Source organism: Schistocerca serialis, chromosome 4 (genome assembly GCF_023864345.2).
Source record: "Schistocerca serialis cubense isolate TAMUIC-IGC-003099 chromosome 4, iqSchSeri2.2, whole genome shotgun sequence".
NCBI classification, from domain to species: domain Eukaryota; kingdom Metazoa; phylum Arthropoda; class Insecta; order Orthoptera; family Acrididae; genus Schistocerca; species Schistocerca serialis.
Window position 1 is genome coordinate 835,425,631 of NC_064641.1, and position 19,259 is coordinate 835,444,889.

A 19,259-nucleotide genomic window follows, 5' to 3' on the forward strand; every position below is an offset into this window, starting at 1 on the left:
ATGACCAGCATATTCCCACACTACTGACTGTAGACTTTCTTTCAATAACTCTAAAACTGTCGAGTGGAATTGGGTGGCATGAACAAACATCTGAAACTTAAATTGATTGCCCATTTGATTGACCTAAAAGCCCATCATGCAGATATTACTAGAAAATACCATAGTAACTGCTTTTGAATATCTTTATAAGTTATAAAGAATTTCACAGGTTTGTAACACATAAACAACTGAATAATCTACTTACACTTGCAGAGCACCAAATGCATGATGGTTCAGTACATCTTTTGCTTTCTTTACAAGGCCAGTATCACGATGACTGTAGAACAGCAATGTTGCTCCAAGAGTATGAGCCACATATCGAAGAGAACGACACACGATCTTTTTCTTTTCAGGGTCAAACTCCTAGTGATAAAAACATATAGGAAATTATCTTCGTAGACATAAATATCCAGATAATCAGTGTAAACAAACATGACTACAGGCAACCACTAAGCTGCAGCAGATTAATGAATAACTCTCAGACCCATTTAACAGCAAAGAGATTATGTTACATTTTAAGCTACCACTCTTCTTATACTCAACAATGGAAAACCCAGGATGGGCTGTAACAATATTTTGAAAAGGGTAGTTGCTGCTAACCACATGGTGGAGATGCTGAGTTACAGATAGGCACACAAATGACCACAGTCTCTGGCTGCTGTTGTGAGCAGTTGTGTATGCTGGGAAACACAATTGGATAATAGGGGTAAGGAGGAGGCTAAGCCACACTGTGGCCTCAGCAGCTGGAGACTGTGGCCATTTGTGTGTGGGTTGCATTGGTGTGCATGTGTGTGTGTGTGTGTGTGTGTGTGTGTGTGTGTGTGTGTGTGTGTGTGTGCTATCCTTTTCATAATATTGTTGCTCTTCTTACACTGGTATTTTAAATAAACGATCTTTTGTACAAGTACTTTAAATTCACAACCTCACACACACAGCCACAGAGAAACCAATTTGTGTGAGTTATGATGTGACTTACCAAAAGAAAGTGCTGGCAGGTCGATAGACACACAAACAAACACAAACATACACACAAAATTCTAGCTTTCGCAACCAACGGTTGCTTCGTCAGGAAAAAGGGAAGGAGAGGGAAAGACGAAAGGATGTGGGTTTTAAGGGAGAGGGTAAGGAGTCATTCCAATCCCGGGAGCGGAAAGACTCACCTTAGGGGGAAAAAAGGATGGGTATACACTCGCACACACACACACACACATATCCATCCACACATGATGTGACTTACCAAACGAAAGTGCTGGCACATCGATAGACACACAAACAAACACAAATATACACACAAAATTCTAGCTTTCGCAACCAACGGTTGCTTCGTCAGCAAAGAGGGAAGGAGAGGGAAAGACGAAAGGATGTGGGTTTTAAAGGAGAGGGTAAGGCGTCATTCCAATCCCGGGAGTGGAAAGACTTACCTTAGGGGGAAGAAAGGACGGGTATACACTCGCACACACACACACACATATCCATCAACACATATACAGACACAAGCAGACATATTAAAAGGCAAAGAGTTTGGGCAGAGATGTCAGTTGAGGCGGAAGTGCAGAGGCAAAGATGTTGTTGAATGACCGGTGAGGTATGAGTGGCGGCAACTTGAAATTAGCGGAGATTGAGGCCTGGTGGATAACGGGAAGAGAGGATATATTGAAGAGCAAGTTCCCATCTCCGGAGTTCAGAAGGGTTGGTGTTAGTGGGAAGTATCCAGATAACCCGGACGGTGTAACACTGTGCCAAGATGTGCTGGCCGTGCACCAAGGCATGTTTAGCCACAGGGTGATCCTCATTACCAACAAACACTGTCTGCCTGTGTCCATTCATGCGAGTGGACAGTTTGTTGCTGGTCATTCCCACATAGAATGCGTCACAGTGTAGGCAGGTCAGTTGGTAAATCACGTGGCTGCTTTCACACGTGGCTCTGCCTTTGATCGTGTACACCTTCCGGGTTACAGGACTGGAGTAGGTGGTGCTGGGAGGGTGCATGGGACAGGTTTTACACCGGGGGCGGTTACAAGGGTAGGAGCCAGAGGGTAGGGAAGAAGGTTTGGGGATTTCATAGGGATGAACTAAGAGGTTACGAAGGTTAGGTGGACGGCGGAAAGACACTCTTGGTGGAGTGGGGAGGATTTCATGAAGGATGGATCTCATTTGAGGGCAGGATTTGAGGAAGTCATATCCCTGCTGGAGAGCCACATTCAGAGTCTGATCCAGTCCCGGAAAGTATCCTGTCACAAGTGGGGCACTTTTGTGGTTCTTCTGTGGGAGTTTCTGGGTTTGAGAGGATGAGGAAGTGGCTCTGGTTATTTGCTTCTGTACCAGGTCGGGAGGGTAGTTGCAGGATGCGAAAGCTGTTGTCAGGTTGTTGGTGTAATGGCTCAGGGATTCCGGACTGGAGCAGATTCGTTTGCCACGAAGACCTAGGCTGTAGGGAAGGGACCGTTTGATGTGGAATGGGTGGCAGCTGTCATAATGGAGGTACTGTTGCTTGTTGGTAGGTTTGATGTGGACAGACGTGTGAAGCTGGCCATTGGACAGGTGGAGGTCAACGTCAAGGAAAGTGGCATGGGATTTGGAGTAGGACCACGTGAATCTGATGGAACCAAAGGAGTTGAGGTTGGAGAGGAAATTCTGGAGTTCTTCTTCACTGTGAGTCCAGATCATGAAGATGTCATCAATAAATCTGTACCAAACTTTGGGTTGGCAGGCCTGGGTAACCAAGAAGGCTTCCTCTAAGCGACCCATGAATAGGTTGGCGTACGAGGGGGCCATCCTGGTACCCATGGCTGTACCCTTTAATTGTTGGTATGTCTGGCCTTCAAAAGTGAAGAAGTTGTGGGTCAGGATGAAGCTGGCTAAGGTAATGAGGAAAGTCGTTTTAGGTAGGGTGGCAGGTGATCGGCGTGAAAGGAAGTGCTCCATCGCAGCGAGGCCCTGGACGTGCGGGATATTTGTGTATAAGGAAGTGGCATCAATGGTTACAAGGATGGTTTCCGGGGGTAACAGATTGGGTAAGGATTCCAGGCGTTTGAGAAAGTGGTTGGTGTCTTTGATGGAGGATGGGAGACTGCATGTAATGGGTTGAAGGTGTTGATCTACGTAGGCAGAGATACGTTCTGTGGGGGCTTGGTAACCAGCTACAATGGGGCGGCCGGGATGATTGGGTTTGTGAATTTTAGGAAGAAGGTAGAAGGTAGGGGTGCGGGGTGTCAGTGGGGTCAGGAGGTTGATGGAGTCAGGTGAAAGGTTTTGTAGGGGGCTTAAGGTTCTGAGGATTCCTTGAAGCTCCGCCTGGACATCAGGAATGGGATTACCTTGACAAACTTTGTATGTGGTGTTGTCTGAAAGCTGACGCAGTCCCTCAGCCACAAAGACAAAGAGTTCAAATATGTCTGCTTGTGTCTGTATATGTGTGGATGGATATGTGTGTGTGTGCGAGTGTATACCCGTCCTTTTTTCCCCCTAAGGTAAGTCTTTCCGCTCCCGGGATTGGAATGACTCCTTACCCTCTCCCTTAAAACCCACATCCTTTCGTCTTTCCCTCTCCTTCCCTCTTTCCTGATGAGGCAACAGTTTGTTGCGAAAGCTTGAATTTTGTGTGTATGTTTGTGTGTCTGTCGACCTGCCAGCACTTTCATTTGGTAAGTCACATCATCTTTGTTTTTAGATATATATTTCCTACGTGGAATGTTTCCCTCTATTTTTTATATATATATATATATATATATATATATATATATATATATATATATATATATATATATATATATAAAAAACCCCACACTGGCCAGAGCATTAAAATACTAGTTAACTGCCAGAGCATTCGCAGTCGAGTGCCAGAGTTTGTAGTGCTGTTCAGCGGCAGTGAAACTCATTTAACATTAAGCTCAGAAACCCGGTTAAAACCTGAAATTGACAATACTGAAAGTTCTGGGTAAAATTTAACTGGATATCGAAAGGATAAGTTAATGGGAAATGGAAGTGGTGTATTTTCACTGTAGACAAGAAACTCAAATCCACCACGATATAAATCGATGTTACAAAAGTGATTGATTGGTCAAGACTCAGCATCTGCGGTTGGCATATACTTATTATTGGATTCTTCCATCAGCCACCACACTCACTCAGTGTTGTAATAGAAAACTTCTAACAAAAATCTCAGTTTGCTAGTACATAAGTTCTCCAGTTGTACAGTAATAATTGGAGGAGAATTTAATCATCCAACCATCAACTTGGGTAATTACAATTTTGTTAATTGTGAATTTGATAAAGACATCCCTTGAAGCATTACTAAATGCCTTCTCTGAAAACTACCTAGAACAGATAACTCACAACCTCACTCATGATGGAAATATATTACATCTAGTAGCTACAGACAGGACTATTCTCTTTGAGGATGGCCCCACTGAAACCAGTATCAATGTCCACGAGGCACTTGTAATAACAATGACTAACAAAGTACAAAGGGCAATTAAAACAAGTACAAAAGTTACATGTTGAGTAAACTAAATAAGGAGACAGTAGTGTCATGTTTCAATGAGGATCTGGAAACTTTTAGCTCAGGAGTGAAGCATGGCTCAAGTTTAAAAGAATAGTTGACCATGCACTGGAGTACGTATCTAGTAGGACAGTTCATGATGGTAGTGACCCTCAGTGGTATACAGTCACTGCAAAGAAACTTCAAAAGGTACAGAGACCATTGCATAACATGTAACAAAGCAAAGCGCTATAGAAAGAGAGATGCTGATTGAAACATATTCGGCTGTCAATAGGGCAATGCATGAAGCCTTCAGTAACTGCTGTGTGCCAGAATATTATCGAAAGATAAACCAAGTTAGTATCCAGGCAACACGGAAAATGAAACTGATGGTCACAAATCAAAAGCAAAAATGCTTGACTCTGTTTTCAAATATTTCTTTACTAACCAAAACCCATGAGTACTGTCCCAATTAATATTCATACCACTGTAAAGATGTGTGAAGATAAGTGTCAGCTGCAATGAGAAACAGCTGAAATGATTAAAATTGAACTTCTACACTGGGTTAGCCCCTCCTTTAACCATAATATACCAAGGACAGGTCAAACATAAATCCGCGCCCACTGAATGGAAGAAAGCATAGGTCATTTCTGTCTGTAAGAAAGGAACAGAAGTGATTCACAAAACTACCATCCAATATCCTTGGCATCCGTTTGTTCTAATATCTTAGAGATTATTATGAGCTCAAAGGTAATGACATATGTCAAACACAATAACCTCACCCATGCCAAACACCAAGGATTCTGGAAACATAAATCATTTGAAACCAAACCCTTGCTTTTCTCACATGACATTCTGAAAACCATGGATCACGGCAGCCAGGTAAACAAAAAGTTTCTTGTCGTCCAAAATTTTATTTGACACAGTAACACACTTACATTATTGAAAGTATCATCATATGAGGTATCAAATAAAATCTGTGACTGGATTGAGGATTTCTTAGTAGAGAGGACACAGTATGGATGGAGAATCATCGACTGATGTAGAAGTAACCTCAGGTGTGGCACAGAGAAGTGTGCTGAGAGCCTTGCCATTCATATTCTATGCTGTTTATAGTGAAAAAGGTTGACATTGGCTGGCATGTTGCTGAACTTGTTACTGGCAAGAATGGTGCTCCTTTGTAACACGAGCACCCTCCCCTCCAACCAGGGAGGCAACAAATAATGGAAGAAGCAGCTGCAATCACAATACCCTTCAAGCACCTAAGGGACCGACAGGGTATACTTATGGACCAGAGAGCAATAGAGTGCATTGTGGAATGTGACAGACAAAAACTAAAGCCATTATAATAGTAGTAGACATAAATTTGGATAGATCTGGCAATAAGCATAGTTTTATTTAACAGTAGAAATAATTATGATGGTAGCAGGTAGTACTGTTTAGATAAAACTAAGTATTAGTGTATATCAAATAATTTGGATAAGAATCATTACAGCTTGAGTTTAAATTATAGGTAACAGGCTACAATGGAATGAAATGAATAAGTTATTGGGAAAAAATGAGTTATCTGTTCATATTGTGTATTAATGACCTCCAAACAAAACAGGGTGTTTATAAATGAATATCAGGGTTTTAATGCTTTATAACATTTATTATTTTAAACTTACAGTTATAAATGATATGTCAAATGAAAGAGCAACTCAAACAATTTTACCAAGAACCTTATAAATGTTCAATGTGAGCACCATTTGTCACATGGCACACATCAAGTCTATAGCCGAGTTCTTCCCAAACATTGATAAGTGTGTCTTCAGTGATTGTAGCAACAGCTGCTTCAAACTGGTTTCTTAATTCAGGGAGATCTGCTGGTAGCAGAGGCACATACACACAATCCTTGATGAAGCCCCAAAGGAAAAAATCGCATGGTGTTAGGTTGGGTGAATGTGGAGGCCACGCAAAGCAAGCTCTGTCATTAGGCCCCATGCGGCCTGTCCAGCACTCAGCTATAGAGTTGATGTGTGCCGTGTGACAAATGGTGCTCACATTGAACATTTATAAGGTTCTTGGTAAAACTGTTTGAGTTGCTCTTTCATTTGACATATCATTTATAACTGTAAGATTAATGTGATAAATATTATAAAGTGTTCCAACTCCGATATTCATTTATAAACACCCTGTATTAATAATGATGCCAGACTATTTGCAGATGGTATAGTTATCTAGAATGAAGTAGTGTCTGACAAAAGCTGCACAAATATTTAGTCAGATCTTGATAGGATTTTAATGTGGTGCAAAGATGGGCAACTTGCTTGAAATGTTCAGAAATATAAAACCATTCACTTCACAAAATGAAAAAATAATGTGGTCTTCTATGACTATAATACCAATGAGTCACATTTAGGGTCACCCAACTCATACAAATACTTGGGTGCAAAAATTTGTAGGGAAATGAAATGGAACACTCACACAGCCTCACTTGTAGGTAAAGCAAGTGGCAGACTGCTGTTCATCAGCAGAGTACAAGGGAAACACCATCAGTCTGCAACAGAGATCCATATTCAAATACTGCTCACGTGTATGGGACCCATAACAAATAAGATTACGATGGGATATTGAATTTCTACAAAGGAGAGCAGTACGAATGCTCACAGGTTTCTCTGACCTGTGGGAGATGCTGAAAGAACTGAACTGGGAGAAGTGTGAAGTTAGACACAAACTATTCAGTGAAATCCTATTTATAAAATTTCTAGAAACAACTTAAAAAAAATGAGGACTCTATGAAAATAGTACAATCCCCCACATTACTTCCATAGGGATCACAAAGATAAGGTTAGTCCAATTACAGGAATCACAGAAGTGACTAAGAAATCATTCTTCCTGCACTCTATATGTGAATGGAATGATACAATGGGAAGTACCTTCTGCCACGCACTTTACAGTAGTTCACAGAGTGTAGAAGTCTCTGCATCAATCAGACACAAGTGACTGACTTTATCCATGTTTGTTTTGTACAGCGACATTGTTGTAGCCATATTGTTTCTGTATTAACTTCAGCATACCAAGCTGTGACTTGTGCAGTGTTTTATATCTGTGACAAAAATTTGTCATAATCAGTCCATGGTCCTTCAAGCAAGATACCATCAGTTCCTACCACTTCTGTTTGTAGAAGGAGATCAGCCTGGATTTGAGGTCAAACTTTTGATATGATACTCAATGTCATAAAATTCTGTGATATGAGAAAACAGCAGAATAAACTGCTCCACCATTTTCACAATCAAGAAGAGAGACACTTTGTACACAGGGAAAATACTGACCAGAGTAGAGAATAAAGTGAAGTTGAAATACATTGGATCTTTTGCTGCTGTACGTGGACCACGCCTTTCTGTAATAGCTGTTCTGAATTTCATTATTAATGAAGCTGATACTTTTGTGTGGGGTAGCAGATGGCTGACTGTTGCTTTTGTTCAGTGTGGAAGTATTTCAGAAATTGGTGGAATTAAAAGTTTTAATGATAGTGAAGTAATTACCTATTGTGCTTTTGATGTTTTGAAAGCGTTTAAATTTAGCAAAACACATTCCCGTGATTTCCCACAACTGCTTGGAAGAAATAGTTAATTTATGGTAGTTTTTTATTCAACAGTCCTTCAATAAAATCACTTGTTTCATTGTAAATAATTTAGTATTTATATTTGATTACTGCTAAAGCACTTTGTACAGAATCACAGTTCCATATTGCATGGACAACAGGATATATTTGTAGCTTATTTCTCATTAGTCATGCAGAATATGGTCAATATTCTAAGGGATCTATTTCTTCTCTTTCATTTCTTTCAGATGGTTGGTACTATCTAACAAGACAGAGGCACTTTCAACAAATGTGTAATATAGGATACAACACAAGACTTCTCCGTGGCATAAAAAGTTGACTAGTGTGAGGAAACTAGTGTCAGTTCTGCAGAGAAAGACAGGCTGGAGATGGAGCAGCATCTCTTTGAGGAACCTTTTGTAATCATTGCATTTAATTTTGAAGAATGGTTCAAACAAGCAATCTGTGTTACTAGAATGTGGAAACATCAGGAACTGGTATTTCCAATTCATTGTGCACAAGAAGAAAGCTGAAAAAAATTTATCACAGCTACAAAGCTAAATGGAAAAGCTACGCGGTTCTGGACAAAATCAGCTCATGACAGTTACAAAACCAGATGAACTTGACAGTCATCGAAAATACCCACTGTCATAATAGGTAGCTCAAGGCCCCCACTCCCAGCCTTGCCCCCACTGAAATATGGCACAAAAGTGACAATGACTGACTGGCTATGGAAGCTACTGCAACAAGAGCATGTGGCAGAAAACTGAATTTCCACTGCAACAAGAGCATGTGGCAGAAAACTGAGTTTCTTTACTCGACTGCATAAATCAGCTGAGAAATCCTTTCCTGTTGACGAAATGGCTATAGGCAAAAGCCATATAATAGTCACCCTGCTGCTTTATCTTCTGTAGGCACTCCTCAAACCACTTTTCTAGAGTCTGTCACATCTGCAGTTCCTCAAATTCTACGAGATGATGTCCATGCAGAGGTTTCTTCATCGCCTGAATAAGTGATAATCAGAGTGGTTCAGTCAGGAGAATACGGTATGTGTGGCAGTATCTGAACCCATTTTAGTGAAGGCAGCCATGGTTTTCTGACTCATGGGGATGAGTGTCACCATGCTGCAAGAGCATTTTTCATGATGGTGCACACTCCCCACACACTGTCACCAATCACCTGTGAATATTTGCATTGTTTACATCCTCCTTCCACAGAAACCACATCGTCCAGCACTGTGCTTTATGATCACATTCTGTGTTGTTCGCTCAAGTAATGATAGCAGTTACGAAATTGAGCTGTATTGTGCAGGGATTGCACGTCTAGTGTTTGTCCTGCCACTACATAATTGCAACAGTAATTATGAGTGAAATGGCATACCGTGAATAGTAGGCAAAAATAAAGTGTAAATCAATATGGAATGCCCCTCATAATTACTGTGTATTTTACCATTTTGTAATTCTTGTACTGTTGTTGTTGCGGTCTTCAGTCCAAGGACTGGTTTGATGCAGCTCTCCATGCTACTCTATCCTGTGCAAGCCTCTTTATCTGCAAATAAACTACTGCAACCTGTATCCTTCTCAATCTGTTTACTGTAGTCATCTTCTACTTCCCTCTACAAGTTCTACACCCCACAATTCCCTCCAGTATTCAATTCGTGACTCCTTGGCGTCTCAGAATGTGTCCTATTGACTGACCCCTCCTTTTGGTCAAGTTGTGCACAAATTTCTTGGCTCATTACCTCCTCATCCTTGTACTATGTGTGATGTTACACAGGCATCATGCACAAAGCCATAGTCAGTTGTGGTTGAGCAGTTAAGGTATACTGTTGCTACGTGTTACTAAGTGCCTGGCACTCAACACACAAACTTCTATATCAATTCCAAGTCAGCCGGTAGTGAACATTCAATCACTACAGTTACTACATTATTAGTCAATGTCGAGCAGTCATTTAGCACAACTATTATGTCATTCAACTTGTTCATTAAGTGAAGTAGTTGGCACTTGATAATTATCACATAATGTTCTCTGTTAGTCAGAGGTGGAGGAATACTCAAAGAGCAAAGTTACTATGTCAGTTATGTGTGTTGTCACCTGTCAAATAATGTGAGTAGTTGGCCTGTGTTATATTAACTGTCAAAATTATTAATTCAAGCTGATCATCATATGTTTAAAGTAGTGAATGTAAAGAGCTAAACAGTAAATCTGACAATGTTATGGTGAATCATTATTAACTACTTAACTTGCCCTAGAGCCATCCACAGGAGATTGCAGAAACAAATATGTATAAGACTTAAGAGGTGTCAAAATAGGTAAGTAACACTAAAAGGTCAAAGATATTTACAGCTGAATACTGTGGTAATGCTCCTCTGTCATCATAACTTCTGATGCAAGTAGCAGCTATCGGGCTGCCATGTGCTGCAGTTGCAGCTCCAGCATGGTGCCCATACACAAGGGTGTGCTGTCCTTGGGGCCTTATCAGAGGTCATCACTGGCACTGCAACTGGTGCCATAGCAAGCAGAAGACATAACAACGGCCTATATTTAAACCCATTGTCTAGCCATCATTTTCCGCTCAGATACTGCCTTTGTACTGTGCTTTGCGAACGTATGTTACCCTGCTGGTTTCTGCACTTTTCTCTGGCTTAGCTCTTTGGCCTTGCGGGTTGTGTGATTACTGTAATTACATATTCTGTGTCAATAAACAACTATCTGTGGTGCATTATATTTTCTTGTACGAGTTGCTACACAAGCAATGACAAGTGGGTCACACTCTATGTGTGGACTGTGTTTTGCTACGTTTGAACTGTGCTATGATAACTTTGAATTGTGCTACGATAAACTTGAACTTTGCTGCAATGAATCCAGTGCTGTAAGAACTCCACAACTACAAGGAACAAAAAGAGGAACCACTAACAGAGAGCCATCCACCCTTTTCCAATCTTTTGATGAAGCAGCCTGTAATGATACAAGTATCTTTACAACTCTATATACCATCATATTTTAGTCATACAAATTTTTGTGCAATAGTTTCATTATCATAGTTGGCAACAAGTAAACATCTGTCTGGTAATAGAAGCGATAGAGGCAGCAGATAGCACCTTAAAGTAAGTATATGTCATTTAGTGGCGATAGTAAAAACCCAACATAGCATATGTAGCAACCAAGAGTGCTCCCACCAAGTGAGTAACTGTGCTGTGTAAACTGATATGCATATGTGTGAATCATACTGTTTGAATAATTGTTTGGGTATTGTTTTATATAATTCGTTCGAGCAAAAATGTTATCTGCAGTATAAAAAAGGTATGTGAATATTAATTTGCGTAGTAATGGCTTCAGTATTAAGTCAGACTCATTAGAAGCATCCCTACGTATCCATATAGGTGGGAAAGTTACCACCATTTTTGGTGAAGAGGTTGTAGAAGTCTGTACTCAGTCTTGTGCAGATTTTTGAATAAGGGACATGTATAACAGTGTGTGGTGGAATTCTGAACTTATTAGCAAGAATAGCCTCCAATGGATGAGCTATAAAAGCTACTTGTATTTTCACAGAGTATTTAAGTAGTGATAATACACAGAAGAAGAGGTGGCTACAATTAACTGCCAGTTTTAAGCTAGTGCATGCCGGGTAACCTTAAGCACTATGCTATATCAAGATATATTTAAGAAATACCACAGTATTAACAACATTACATCAAGCCACAACTGTAAGTCACTAATTCTTCATCTTATGGCACTTCTGGCCAGAGGCTTTATGATAGTTTACCATCAGTACGAAAGACGAAAACATGATTTTTATTTGTGATATCAATGTGATGTAGACTTTGTACCAGGAAGACGTATTGTTCTGTAAAAGCCATGATCTAACTGCTGTGTAAGAGTTAAGTAATAAATGAAAAGCAATAGTTTGCTTTTGTTCTACAGTATTACTTTTATTGTATTTACATGACAAAAGTTAAGTAATATATGTGTGGCTATTGTTTAAATCAAAAGTTTTCTTTCCAGTGTGTTTATTTACGTACTAAGTAGGAGTGTCCTTTTTCCTGCCAAACATATATTACAAACCTCACATTTTCAATGATTGAAGCTGGTGTATTAGTTTGTAATATAAATCATTGGTAATTATGTACGTCAAGACAACTGTGTACAACCAGTCATAAATATTTACCTGCTAAATTCTTTAAAAAAGTAGTACAGACACCAGAAGACAGTGACAAAAGACATTGTGATATCATATTATTCTCAGTAGCAAATACTGTGGTGGATTTCAGTCTATACAATTTCTAGAGTTATAGTTTATGTGACAAATCTAACTTTCTGTTTACTAAAAGTACAGGATGAAGTGATATTTTAACTTGAAAGCATAATATTTAAAAAGGGGCATATCATTGAGAAAATGCAACGTCTGCTTTAATACTGAGAAGTGCTGCAAATGCAACTAGTTTTTTGAATTTAATGTTTGTAGATACACATTGAGAAAACATCCACCACAGTAGCTAAGCATCCTTATGTTTAACGGGTTTAATTACTATAATATTTCACTATACATTTTTGTAGGTTACATTCCAAAAAGTGATATTTTGTGAAGGTACAACAGCTAATATTCCCAGTGGAAATCTTATGCCTATGTGTTATTCATCTTAGTCCATAAAGTTATGTAGTCATCGCCTCTGAGTGCTGACCATATACAGTGTTCTGCTCTCCTCTGCATTTTCTTTATACAATTGTAATTATTTTATTTATTTAAAATTCCTTCCATGTGGTAGCGTGCATGCTCTATAAACTAGAGAGCGATTAGCAGCAGAGTTGCTGAGCACCTACTGCATGTGATTGTCCACCCAAATTAAATGAGTCCAATTGCCAATTTCAGTCAATTGCAGCAATTAGGTAGTCCATATTAGGATAGTTCCAGATGGGACATTGCAAGCTGAGGAATGGGAAACTTGTAAATCAAAAGTAGCACCAGCACTTCTCCACTTTTAAGGTAACTAACAAAGCAAGTATTAAAGGCCTGTTTCTTTCTTGGATTAAGCAACAGACTTATTGGTTGTTATGTAAACTGGCGCCTCTCACCGAATTTGCCAATCTGTCTTTTCCACAGATGCATGAATTGTTAACCAAACATTATCATAGGTGTGAGGATAGAGTTTTACTATTGCCAGCAGCAGCCTACTCAATTATACCACACCTGGATAGCAGAACTGCAAGGGCTAAGTCACAAGTTTTGGTCTACGTCAGTTTTGTATAAAGAATACTATGCTAGTTCCATAGTTAGAGTCACCATTATTCGGTCAGCCCATGGCAAAGACATACCTCAGCAAGCCCTCAATCTGGTGATTCTACTTTGGAGTAGGTCTTACAAACTGAGCATTCCTTTGAAATTTCCTGGCCAATGGACCAACAACTAGACAGCTGGGCCAGCGTAGTGGCAGTACGAGCAGAGTTCGACAGTCAACAAACTTTGTCATTCACTGACACTCCACCTAAAACCCAGGAAATAGCATTTATTCACAGCAAGACATGGACTGTTTCCTCCAAATTTGCTCACAGTGCAGACCAGTACAAGATGACAGATGATGGCCACTTCCCTCTCACCCACAGTGTTTTTTGCAGCATGCCAGGACAATCAGCACTCATATGTGAGCCTTCCATAAATAGCAACAAAATGATTCAAATGGCTCTGAGCACTATGGGACTCAACTGCTGAGGTCATTAGTCCCCTAGAAATTAGAACTAGTTAAACCTAACTAACCTAAGGACATCACAAACATCCATGCCCGAGGCAGGATTCGAACCTGCGACCGTAGCGGTCTTGCGGTTCCAGACATAAATAGCAACAAAAGTGCCACATTGCAAAGTGTTAATTGTGCTACCTCTCAGCACGCCAACTGGCAAAATGACTTAGCAATGGACATCAACTTCATCCAGACAGTCACTAATTCCAACTTAGCAGGGACAAATAAATTGTTTATTTCCTTGCATATTGGCCATCAAAAAATTGTTCAAATGGGTCTGAGCACTATGGGACTTAACTTCTGAGGTCATCAGTCCCCTAGAACTTAGGACTACTTAAACCTAACTAACCTAAGGACATCACACACATCCATGCCCGAGGCAGGATTCGAACCTGCGACAGTGGTCGCGCGGTTCCAGACTGTAGCGCCTAGAACCGCTCGGCCACTCCGGCCGGCTATTGGCCATCAGCCAATAACATTTCAAGTGGACATGGGGGCAGCTGTCTCTCTGATCATGTACCAACTTACCTAAAATTAGTTGGTTCAGCACTGACCCCCATGAAAATGAGGTTAGTTACAACAAACACAGCAACCTCATCAAAGGTGAATTTACAGTAGAAGCCCCTTACAAAAATTTCAGTTGTAACATCACACTCCTGGTGATAAACAGCAATATCATTTCCCTTTTGAGCCTTCTGTTCCTTGGGCTTTATCATTCACAATGCAGTTAATCTTGTTACAGAAGAAGTCCCTTTCTAAAAATTAGAACAGGTCTGTTGTGACTTCCTTGAAATATTTTCCTTCAGGCTTGGAAAAACGAATAATTTTGAAGCACATACTACTCTAAAGCCACTGGCCAGTCCTCATCTTTTCTGTGCTAGGCCCATAAAGAAGACTCCATGAGAGCAAGACAGGAACTGGACAGGTTCACAACTTTGGCAGTGATTGAGCTGATTGCAAACAGTCAGTGTGCAATACCACTCATAATAACTATCCAATAAGTTGCACCTCTGTGTGGATTCTGATACTGTTAATGCACAGACAATTACAGATACGTACACTATTCTACGGATGAATGAATTACTGGCAAAACTTGAGGGTGGCTGATACTTCTCTCTAAAATAGATCTGGCAGACATGTACCTCCAACTTCTGATGGATGAACAGCCCCAACAAATCATGGTACTTAACACACCTTTTGGGCTATCTATATACAAGCACTTACCTTTTGCTGTAGCCAAAGTCCCTATGATCTTTCAATGATTCTTGGAGTAACTAACAGAGCAGGTCCCTTCTTCCATAAACTACTTTGACAACATTGCCGTCACAGGAACTATAAGGGAGGGACACTTACACAATCTCTGGATACTTTTTCAAGTCCTGCAAGATACTGGTCTCAAAAGAAACTTATAAAAGTCAAAATTTTTTCAACGATCTATTGACTATCTTGGCCATGTAACACCAAAACATGGCTTTAAGTTGATTAATCAACATGCTGCTGTTATCAAGAAACTTCTACGAACAGTCAACATCAAAGACAAACAGTCCCTTATGGGAAAGGTCAAGTACTATAGTAAATTTATTTCACAAGCAGCTCAAATTTTGAATCCTTGAAACACACTATGTTGCAAAGGGGTTTCTTTCATTTAGTCAGAGGAGTGTGAAGAGGCATTTCGCATTCTTAGAAACAAATTTCACTCTTCCTTAAGCTAGGCTATTTTCCAACCAGGCAAGCCATTGCTCCTGGCCACTGAAACCTGACAAAACAGTATCAGGGCAGTTTCATCACATTGCGATGCCAATGGTTCCAAGCAGCCAATAGATCTTGCATATAAAACATTGAATCCAGTCCAAATGAATTACTCACAGAATGAAAATGAAGCTCTAGCTATAATATATGCAGTTAAGAAACTTCATGTATCCCTTCAGGAATAAAAAATACTGATTTCCTAGTTCGGACCCTCTTTCAGTTACCATATAAGACAGCACAGCATTTTCAATGTTGGGCACTTTTTTTTGAGTCAATGTAGCTATGAAATTCATTTACACACTACAACCCAACACACAAATGCTGACACATCATCTACCTATGGGCCGGGGCTTCGTTGTTTGACACTATAGAATTGTCATCTTTCATTTGAATGAGGAAGATCACCTCACAATAGACACCTCCCCATCACCAGTTCCTGCATTCCCAAGGGCATTGCCACTAATGCTGTTTTGCAGTGTGTCCATGACCATGTCTTGCTCAGGTGGCCAGAATATCCTTCAACAAAATCAGACCCTGCGTATCACTATTTTTCATTATGCCATTACTTCATTTTGGCCGACAGCATTATTTTGCTCGGAACTGAATGTAAAGCTCCAAAAGTGGTTGTACCGGCAGCATTCTGCCTGGAAACCCTGAAGTTGCTTCATCAAGGTCACTGGGGGATGTCACTTGATAAACCACTAGCCCACTGTCATGTCTACGGGTAAGGTGTTGACATGAAGCAACTCAAGCTTTCCTGTGAGAAGTGCACCGAACAACAAGCTGCTCTGCTAGAAGTTTTTTCTTCCTGGTCTACAGTCACCCAACCATAGGTGTGGGTAGAGTCCCTGCAGAATACCATGGAAGATAGATGTGCAGACATCAGGAAACACAAGGGGAAAGCGGTAATGACAGGGGCTGCAGGCAGGCACTGTAGGGGATATGTCGAGTGCTGGAGAGAAATTGCTGTTCTAAACTACAACCTACTCTCACTTTTTTTTTTTCGTAAATATTAAGTGGGACCCCTCCACACCCACACTTGCATGGTGACCATTCAAAAGCTCTGTCACCTCTGCTTTGGTTAGATCCCAAAATAAGTCTAGCGAAAATGCAGTGACTTATTTTTGCACAGCTTGTTCACTGTCTGTAACTTTCAGAGAAGTGTCATGAGTGATGAATTTTTAGTAAAACCTACACATTTCTCTTGTCATGTTAAAATCTTCTTGTTTTGCCAAAACACAGCAGAGTTTACACACTCTCACCTCAATAAGATGTTGTACAGATACAACTGGGAGAGAATTCTGAAACAGTAGTTTATTAAGTGAGGAACTGAGGAAAAATATAATCAGTATCTTATGAAAAAGCACATCCTTGGTGCAAAATAAATGTGTAACATCTCCATTTATGTTGTTCTGTAGTATTTCTCATTTCACCAACTATCGATGGCCTTTAAAAATTAGATTCTTTAATCCAAAAAAATCTGTAGTTAGTGGAATAATACAGTAGATAATGAAGTTTCGTGTAATAACCAAGTTGCAGAATACTTTCCTCTTTCCTTGTTGTCATTTGCCAAAGTCTCATTTTGATAACTCAAACCGTTTATGAAATATGAAGAATGTTGTGGATATTTCACCCTGGAATTACTGCTGGCACAGTGTGATTGCAGATGAGTGTGCTACGTCATATCAATTTTGTCAACATTGGTGACAGATACGGATGTCCACCCATCTCTAAAGAAAACAGCAAAACATTATGTAATGTGCACCAAAGGCAAAACCATAGGAACCCCTATTTTTCATTGCAAACTTTTTTGAATCTTGCACAGTGTGTTACTTCCACATAAATATCACAATAACTATAACCATTAATGAAATTATGTGCACATCATAATGGACCTGATATATAAAGTTACAAGGAAAGCAAAAAGATTTTTTTTTTACCAAATTGTTTCTGTAAAGTCATTTGAGAAAGAGTGGAGCAGGGCATGTGCCTCAATTCCATCGTCACTGACCAGCCAAAAGGTAGCAGGGACAGTCAGCCTCCTCTTCTGAATAAACAAATGAACGCGTCCAGCACTTTGGATGAAAACTGGTCACTGCTCATCAGCCACGGACTATTATCGCAGATAATGTTCCCAGTTTGTGGCAAACACTTTTGAGATCTTTTGCAAGCAAAACAGTATTCAGCACCTTATGTTCCCCTCCTCCCAGCCCCACTCCAATTGAGGAGAGGAGCATCCGGTCCATACATTCAAGCAACAAATTAAGAAATACAAGGTCTGTTCAAAAATTATGGAACTTTGTCCACAAAATGTTTCTATACTTACCTTTTGCATAGTCTCCTTTGACATACTCTCCTCCACAATTAAACACTGCTCTCAATCCTGCTTCCACTTCCAGAAGAAGTCTTGGTATGCCTCTTGCTGGATTATGTGAAGTGCCTGTTGCAAATTTTCTTTTATCTCATCTATTTTTGCAAACCTTTGTCCTTTCAATACGGTTTTACAACTCTGGAAATTAAAAAAAATCCATAGGGGCCAGGTCTGGAGAGTACAGAAGATGAGGCAGCACTGTGATTTCATTTTTTGTGCAATAATCACACACCAAGAGGGATGAACGTGCGGGTGTGTTATTGTGATGAAAGAGCCATGATTTGTCTCAGTACATTTCAGGCTGTTTCTTCTCACATTTTCTCACAGGTGTCACAACACAGCCTGATAACACTGTAAATTAACATTTGTCCCTGTGGCATGAATTCATGATGAACAAATCCTTCAAGTCAAAGAAAACTATCAACATGCCTTTGACATTTGACCTGACCTGATGAGCCCTTTTTGGTCTTGGAGAATCTTTCCTGACCCATTGTGAAGACTGAACTTTGGTCTCGACATCGTAACCGTAGGCCCATGTCTCATCGCCAGTTATGATCCTATTAAGGAACATCTCATTCGCATTTGCACAATCCATAAGCTCTTCACAGACCGTGAGGCAAAGCTTCTTCTGGTCTTGATGCATGAGCCATGGAACAAACTCGGTGGCAACACTATGCATTCCAAAATGCCATGTCAGTGTTTCATGACATGATCCAACTGAAATGTTACATTATTCTGCAATCTCTCAGACAGTCAGTCTTCGATTGGAACACACAATTTCATTGATGTTCCTGACATGAATAACGGTGTTAGATGTCGAAGGGCATCCTGAATGAGGATCATCTTTAACTTCCGTCTGCCCATTTTTAGACCATGTCAACTACTCATAACACCAAGTATGGCTTAAGCATTCATCACTGTGCGCTTCCTATATCATCTGGTGTGTCTCTGTAAAGGTTTTCCTGAATTTAACACAAAATTTAATGCAGACATGTTGCTCCTCTGACTCTGCCATCTTGAAGTTAGCACACAGGCATGTGCAGGGATGTCAACTGCATTTCGCTCCAACACAACACACAATTGGCATGAAATTGTGAGTACTATGGAATTCTTTGAACAGACCTTGTATGTAGTCAATGCTCCAACAGAAGAGACTCTTGAGCTCTTATAGAATGCTGGGGAGACGAGTTCAGCAGCCCTTTTTCATTGCCACCAGCCCCACTCTATGTTCCACCTGCTAATCCCATCACCTTGTCTGTCAAAAGCGCACCCATCATCAATATCCCAGAAGGGATCCTA

The 19,259-nt window shown here is 40.3% G+C and overlaps 1 protein-coding gene across 1 annotated transcript in view; it reads right to left on the reverse strand.

Moving 5' to 3' along the window:
* The window catches only part of LOC126473453 (cytoplasmic dynein 2 light intermediate chain 1), a 96,944-nt gene that overhangs the window by 51,625 nt on the left and 26,060 nt on the right, over positions 1 to 19,259 (reverse strand). Inside the window, exon 6 of the mRNA XM_050100511.1 lies at positions 245 to 402. Coding sequence (XP_049956468.1) covers positions 245 to 402 — 158 coding nt within the window. The remainder of the gene's footprint in view (positions 1 to 244; positions 403 to 19,259) is intronic.